We start from the raw sequence: 7,978 nt of genomic DNA, 5'->3' as shown, positions 1-7,978 counted from the left end.
TACACACTCTGTGTTTTGAAGTCATTATTATTTGGGGATTTCCATCACTCACACCCCTGATCGCGGTGGCCTGTTTTAGCAATCCCGTTTGCTCAGTAAACACGCTCCCCTGTTAGTTTGGAGCCTGCATTTATTGTGTGCTAAGTCCTGTTTCTCTTCAGTGCTGTGGTCTCCTTCTTTCCTGCTCTCTTAATCATGGGATCGCCGACCAACCGCTCTGTGTGTCTGTACCGCCTACAGCCTCTGGCCTTGGTACTGTTCTTCGAAATGGTATTTCTAACCTTCCTGTGACTTCACTCAGTCAGGCTCCCACAGTTTGTCACTCAGCTGCTCTCTTTCTGAACTAGCTCACACCCAGATACACTTGTGTCATCTGCCTTTCCCCTCATAAACCTGGGCTGCTTCTGGGGAAAACCCGCCACCAAACTCGTGCAGATCTCTGCAGATGTGTAATGGCCTGCCTTAGCCATGACCTCCACAATGCTGGGCTCTCATGTCATGTCCCCAAGACATCCCTTCTCTCTTGTCTTTAGGGATAGTCCTAAGCTTCCATCCTGACACTCAAAGTCCAGCCTTATTTGTACCCTCATTCTCTGAGCAGACACCACTGTATTCTGTCTCGCAGAGAAAATGTGACTGCAGGGGATGAATTCTTTCGACTTTCTGGCCCCTTCCCATGCCTGGTCTTTCTCCGTATTCTTGCCTGTTGCTCTTTCAGGTTGATAGAAGTGTCTGTTCTCCTTGTCAGCGTCCCAGCCTTGGATCTGTCCCCTGTTCCGTTCTGCCTGTGTAGGAGAGACCTTCCCTAACCAACCGGGCCACCATCTCCTGCTTCTCCAATCCCTCACTCTGGACGGACTCCTAACCTTTGGTCAACAAAGACTCAAGCTTTTACATTCATAATGGAGCATCTGTGTTGAACCCTGTTCTTTTCTAGACACTACCCTCTCTTCTGCCTTCCATCCATGGTGATTCTTCTAGAAAGAGCATCTATCACACTGGAGACAGCAAATTCCTTGATCCATTCTAACTCCTAATCCTGCAATAATTTCGTATCTCCCCTACTCAGGTAGTGCTCCTAGTATTACCAGAGACCAGACAATTCCCAATTTAGTTTTCCATATTCACGTTTCTTGACTTCCTGTTATTTTACATCACAGATTGCATCGTTCATTTGAAGAGACTTCAATGGAAGGTTGTTAGGGAAACTCTCTCACAGGGCTGACCTCCTATCTCACTTGCTGTTTCTGAATGGAGTTCCCACTTATGCCTGCCTTAACAAAAGTAATGCTCCCCAAACTCCAGCCCAGGTTGTGAATTGGAAGCAGCTGGGGCTATGGTTTCTGGGTGCTGGGATGAAAGGACGATGTGAACACACAGCCTGTGATGGGCAGAAAGATGTGCATGTGGGCAGAGCCTGCCAGGTGCTGGTGATCCTGCCCAGTCCTGAGTAGCTAGGGCCCTCCCTGCCCACTGTCCCCAGAATGGACTTTGGCCTCAGGTTTGAATTGTTCAGATGTGACCGAGATGGGCCTGTCCCCCATGCCTCAGGAATAGTGAAGAAACTCTTATCTGGAAGGTTCCCTACCCAGCAGCCTCTGGTGTTAGACCAGATAGTGGCTGGCCAGGATGATGGGGACAGAAGGGAGACAAAGGTGGACAGTGGGTGGGGTCACATCCTCCCTGACACTGAATAGTCAACATGGGGAGAAAGGATGAGCGATCTTTAGAACGTTCACAGAAAATGCGTATCAGGAAAAAGAATGCATGGATTTCACATTTTTTGCAACAAAATAAACTTGTACTAACTTGTGAAAACATGTCTGAACAGGATCTAGTTTGAGGCCCTAAGAAGTATAAGACAATAATTTGAAAAGAATTCCTATCAGACAACAGGAATTCTGCTAAAATTGAAGCCAGAACAAACATGCAATTGATGGTGAAGCTTGGCCGCAGAAATGGTGAAATCATTGATGCTTTGTTGAAAGTTTATAGGGACAGTGCCCCAAAGAAATCAGCAGTTTAAGTAAGTGGATAACTCACTGGAGCAAGGGATGAGACGATGTTGGAGAGGAAGCCACATCAGTCTGTGAGGAGCAATTCGTCTTGTTTGTGCCCTAAGTTAAGCGGCCTGATTAACAGCAGTAGAAACAATGGGCATCCCTACTGTTAGAAGGTGTAGGCATCCCAAGGTGTTCGTATCACAGAGTCCTGCCTGGAGTTAAAGTTGCGTAAACTTTCCACTCCGTGGGTGCCAAAACTGTTTGTCCCAACTTAGCTGCACATGGCGAAAAGCTTTCTGTGGCGATTTTAACAAGTGGACTCAAGATCCTGAAGCATTTCTTCAAAGAATTACAGCAGGAGATAGAACGGCTTAACCGGTATAACCCTGACGACAAGCAGAAGCAAAGGAGTGATACCGAGAGGCGGACGTGGCCCCGTGAGAGCAAAAGCGGACATGTCCAGAGCGGAGGTCACGGCAGCAGCTTTGTGGGTGCTCAGGGCACCTTGCTTACTGACTTTCTGGAGGGCCAAAGAATAGTGACCTCTCATTATGAGAGTGTATTGAGAAAGTCAGCCAACGATTTCGCAAGAAAATGCCCAGGAAAGCTTCGCCCCGGAAAGCTTTACCAGAGAGCCTTTGTTCACCATGACGGTGCTCCCGCTCCTCCCTCCACCGAGACGGTGCTCCCGCTCCTCCCTCCACCGTGACGCTGCTCCCGCTCCTCCCTCCACCGTGACGGTGCTCCCGCTCCTCCCTCCACCGTGACGCTGCTCCCGCTCCTCCCTCCACCGTGACGCTGCTCCCGCTCCTCCCTCCACCGTGACGGTGCTCCCGCTCCCCCCTCCACCGTGACAGGGCTCCTGCTAATTTCACTCATCAAACAAGGGGAGTTTTGTGCCAGTTTCAGTGGGAAGTTATTAGGCATCCACCTTGCAGGCCTGATTTGGTTATTTCTGTTTTCTAATTAAAAAAAAATCTTTAAAGGGCATCCACTTTTCCTTAGTTAATAACGGAACAAAGACTGAATTGACATGGTTAAATTCCCAGGACGCCCACTTCTTTCGGGATGAACTCAATGACTGTACCATTACTTACAAGAGTGTCTTGACCTTGATGGAGCTCATGCTGAGAAATATATTTGTAAATTTTTATCTTTTAATTCCATTTTTCTGTGAACTTTTGAATTCCATGAGCTCCCCTTGTATTTGTTTTGGGTGGAACTTTGAGTCTGGGTTCTCAGCTCTCCATGGATGGCTGCATCTTGAAATGAAAGCCATGTTGCTCACTACTTGGCCCGAGTATCAGATATTGAACACACACGTGGGCGAATTTATGAATCTGTCCACCTGTGCCAGCTGGTGGGTGAAGTCTGAGTTTCTTCAACAGAATTAGTGATCTGCCTCCTGGGATGTGGTGGGAAAGGCGGAGGACAGGCAGCCATCCCCGGTGCCTCCACCACTGGAATGGGGGCATCCCTCTGTGTGTCCCACCACCCCCCGTGCTGAGGAGTCCTTCACTCCAGGGCTGTCTTCACCCCAGTCATTCAGACTCCCCTAGTGTTCCTGCTTCACCTGAACGGTCAGAAGCATCTGAGCACGTGCTCTCGTGAGTGGTCAGGCTTCCCTCCCCACCAGTACTGAAGCCCCCAGGGGCAGAGCGGAGTCCAGCAAAAGAGTGGCCATCAGCCATCAGTGAGTTACAAGGTTTGATTTCAAAGAGAAAAACGTGTCGCCAGAATCACTACCAGGAGACCTTGCTCTGAATGTGAGCTGAAGAGCCCTTGAGGGTAAAGAGCGAACTGCACCTGATCCCTCCCCTCCCATCCCAAGACCCCTGGCAAGTCAAACCAAGAGGTAATCAACAGAAAACAAGTTTAATGCAGCAGGTTACAACGGTGTGGAGTGCGGCCATGCTCCCGAAGGCTCAGTTCATACAGTCCTGTGTCAAGGCAGGCTGAGGCCAGCTGCGGCGGAGGCCAGCAGCAGGAGGGCGGTCAGCCCCAGCCTGCCACAGCTCCTCTCACTGGAGCTGTCAGCATAGTCTTTGAACACTGATAGGTTCACCGATGGCCCGTATAAATTGCAATAGCGAAGTTTACAACACTTGAGGTAAAAGAAGGGCATGGGCGCTTCCAGGAGAAACGGCTTCTGCGCTGGCTTGGGTCTCTCAATCGCTGCACAAGAAGCAGAGCACTGCTTTGAAATCATGAAAAAACGTGGAAATATTTCTAATAGGAAATAAAGACCGAGAGAAGGAAATTACACAGTTGCAGTGGCTGCCACCGAGGCCTTTCTGTCTTGGTCAAACCCTCTCCCCTGGCGGCCCTGCTTAGCGGTGCAGGGGTGTCAAGGGGGAGTCAGGAGCATGAGGGCCAGGCCTGTGTGTTGAATGCCGCTTCGGGAGGGGCCGGCTTCTGCATGGTGTGGCCTGTCCACGTGCACTGGGAATGTGGGTCTAGGGGTCGCTGCTTGGGAACACACAGGTCTCAATTTCTCAAACACAGGGTTGGCTCAGGCCTTTGTGACCACAGACAGACACATGACCCCCAGCCATCCTGGCCATCACCCAGGGCATGGAGCTGGCCTCTCAGTGGCCTGGCTCAGCTCTGAGCTGGGGGTCTTGTCTCATGACCACACTTCGTCTTACACATCATTGTACTAATCATTTTACCATATTCAGTGATAAAGTCAACGTTGGCTACACTGAGTCTGAAGCATTGCCCGCGTGCCCCACCAGCTTCGTGGATGCTGAAGGGCTGGAGAGCAAATGCTGGGTGGAATCCGAACTCACACGCCCTGAAGATGGCCCTGTGGGCAGGATGTGCTGGGAGTCCAGAGGCCCCTTGGGGAGGGCTTCACGTGCCCATAACGCTTTCGGGGGACTCACGGATGACAGAGCAGCGGTCTCCACGGTACACACCTGAAGGCGGTACCCCTGAGTTCTATGCGTCTTGTGAGTGACGCAGGCACTGTGCTCAGTGGAGCAGTTAACATTATTAAAGCTTTTTTCATTTAAAAACGGATGACGTGAAATCCAGATCTTCTTCCTGCCTCCCAGTATTTCATCTGGACCCACTACAGCGGGCACTGCCTTACACTGGCACAGTTCCTAGGGACTGAGCCCCACCCCACTCCCCTTCACCTCTTCCTGGCTTCTCAGGACTTTGCTCTTCATATTTTACTTGGCGGGGGGGGGGGGGAAGGCTACTTTCTATTAGTTATTCCCTGTTGAGGGAAACTAGACCGGATTCCTGAAAGCCCTCTGCTCACGGGCCTCTGGGGCCCCAGCAAGAGCGAGGATACTCACTCACGGCCGCTATAACGCAGTATGTCTCGTCCACTTTGCACATCCTTGGGTTCTCACAGGTGAAAGTGTTTTCTCTCTCACAAACGTGACACCAGATTCTATCCTCACCTGTGTCTGAAAGGAGACAGAAGAGCAGAATGTTGTAGTTCTCCATGCGGATCTCATGAACACAGCTGGCATCCAAGGCAGCACAAACTCGGGGGTCCCGACGTTTCCCCCGCTGAGCAGTGGCTGGGGCCACATCCTCCCTGACTCGGAGTGAACCGCAAAGGGAGGAAGCAGGAGGGCTCTCAGGCCACGGAAGAGACGCCCGCTTCCCCTGCACCTTCCTCCATGACTAGAAGCGTCCCGAGGCCCCCCTAGAAGCCAGCACCACGCTTCGTGGACAGCCTGTGGAATTCTGAGCCAATTAGATCGTTTTCTTTATAAATTGCCCAGCCTCCGGCCTTCTCTACAGCCTGAGTGATTTGTCTTCTCTCCTGGGGGCTCCCCACCCTCCCACAAAGGGTCTCCCTCAGGCAGCACATCCAAGCACAGCATGAGCTCATGGGGCACCCCTACTCGGCCGCGGCACCCTAACCCCAGGCACCCCGCATCTCCCGGCCAACAGCTGCGGAAGAGACCCGGGGGCTTGGGTCTGATCCCACGTGCGCCCCGCCCACCTTCCAGTCCACCGACCTCATCCCAGCTCCTTCAAAGAAGTCCTCCCTTGGGTCCGGGTTGGGCCCGGCCTACCTCTGCCAGGGGAATCGGTCCTCCTCCCGCGGCCTGAACAGTTCTCAGCCCGTGAAGCTCCAGAAGGCCAGGCTGGGGGCACGGGGAGGGGCGCCTCCAGCCCGAGGGCTCCCAAGAAGGCTCGGCCAGGAGCAGGGCAAGGGCTGGGGAAGGGCCGGGCTCAGGCTGTCCCGCTGCCCTGGGGGAAGCCGCAGGAGGAGAGGCTCCCCGGAGGCTTCCAGGCGCCATGGGCCCCCAGCGCTCCCTGTTCTCGCGGTTCAGTGGGGGCAGCGGCCACGCGGTGCTGGGCAAATGCCACCTGGCCCGTCCCCCCCTCGGCCCGTCCCCCCCCCGGCCCGTCCCCCCCCCGGCCCGTCCCCCCTTCGGCCCGTTCCCCCCTTCGGCCCGTCCCCCCCCGGCCCGTCCCCCCCCGGCCCGTCCCCCCTCGGCCCGTCCCCCCCTTCGGCCCGTCCCCCCCTTCGGCCCGTCCCCCCCTTCGGCCCGTCCCCCCCTTCGGCCCGTCCCCCCCCCCCGGCCCGTCCCCCCCCCCCGGCCCGTCCCCCCTTCAGCCCGTCCCCCCTCGGCCCGTCCCCCCTCGGCCCGTCCCCCCCTCGGCCCGTCCCCCCCTCGGCCCGTCCCCCCCTCGGCCCGTCCCCCCCTCGGCCCGTTCCCCCCCTCGGCCCGTTCCCCCCCTCGGCCCGTCCCCCCCTCGGCCCGTCCCCCCTTCAGCCCGTTCCCCCTCGGCCCGTCCCCCCTCGGCCCGTCCCCCCTCGGCCCGTCCTCCCTGCCCGCGGCTGCTCGGGCCAGCCCAGGCTCACCCGTCTGCGGCGTGTCCTCCGGATCTGCTTGTCTCGCAGTCAGGTTGTTGTCTGTCCACACCCGCGCTAGGGCCACGGCCAGGAGGAGCAAGGCGAGCAGCGCCATCGTCCCCGGCGGCGCCCTGTGACGGTCAGCGCGCGACGCCCCCTCCCGGCCCTTCCGGAACCTTCGCGCGCCCGGGTCTGGCCGCTAGGGGGCGCTGCGCCTTCCCGGGGCCTGCGCAGGGCGTGACCGGGGAGACCCCCGACCCCCGACCCCTGACCCCCGGGCCCCGCCTGTCCCGGGAGCCCCCACCCCCGGCGCCCGGGCCCCGCCTGTCCTGGGACCCCCCACCCCCGGCGCCCGGGCCCCGCCTGTCCTGGGACCCCCCACCCCCGGCGCCCGGGCCCCGCCTGTCCCGGGAGCCCCCCACCCCCGACGCCCGGGCCCCGCCTGTCCCGGGAGCCCCCACCCCCGGCGCCCGGGCCCCGCCTGTCCTGGGACCCCCCACCCCCGGCGCCCGGGCCCCGCCTGTCCTGGGACCCCCCACCCCCGGCGCCCGGGCCCCGCCTGTCCTGGGACCCCCCACCCCCGACGCCCGGGCCCCGCCTGTCCCGGGAGCCCCCCCACCCCCGGCGCCCGGGCCCCGCCTGCGGGTTCTGGGCCCCCCGTGTGCTGGCGTTGGAGCCGTGGCAGCCAGGCTGGAGGGGCGTGGGAGCCCTGGGAAAGCACGTTCGGAAAGGCAGCCCCTGAGCCCAAGGGCCGCTCTTTGGGGACCCCACAGTCCATGGAAAGTGCGCAGTGGCCAGGCCAGGGATTTTCCCCGCCCGAGAGCACGCGCGCAGTTCTAATAACTCGCCCCTTAATAGCTTTTAGCTCGTTATAATACCAAAAACACACACCCGGGGGGAGATTTTAGATGCCATTGAAACACCCGTGCGCACTCGCGTGTGAGGTCACGGCGCATGCGTTTCCAGAGGACTTCCCAAAACGGGCTCACTAGTGAGGCCCCTGCATGGCCCTTCATGAATAATCCTGCAAGACGCTCATCTAGAGGGTCTCCCAGCGTGGGTGGGGGATGTACTGTTTTCCTTAACTGAAAGCTCCAGGGAAAGAACGCTCTAGTCTTTGGCTCTGTCTCCCGGGTGTCTTCTG

General features: G+C 57.5%; 1 protein-coding gene across 1 annotated transcript; it reads right to left on the bottom strand.

Annotated features, from left to right (window-relative positions):
* Positions 1–4,099: 4,099 nt before the first annotated feature.
* LY6K (lymphocyte antigen 6 family member K) lies at positions 4,100–6,949 on the bottom strand. The gene is given in 3 exon segments (XM_074387238.1): positions 4,100–4,200; positions 5,312–5,425; positions 6,844–6,949. Coding segments are annotated over 3 exon segments (321 nt in total).
* Positions 6,950–7,978: the final 1,029 nt, after the last annotated feature.

Source organism: Saimiri boliviensis, chromosome 15 (assembly GCF_048565385.1).
Source record: "Saimiri boliviensis isolate mSaiBol1 chromosome 15, mSaiBol1.pri, whole genome shotgun sequence".
NCBI lineage: Eukaryota > Metazoa > Chordata > Mammalia > Primates > Cebidae > Saimiri > Saimiri boliviensis.
The sequence above is the reverse complement of the archived record's forward strand: the minus strand, read 5'-3'. Positions and strand labels throughout refer to the sequence as shown.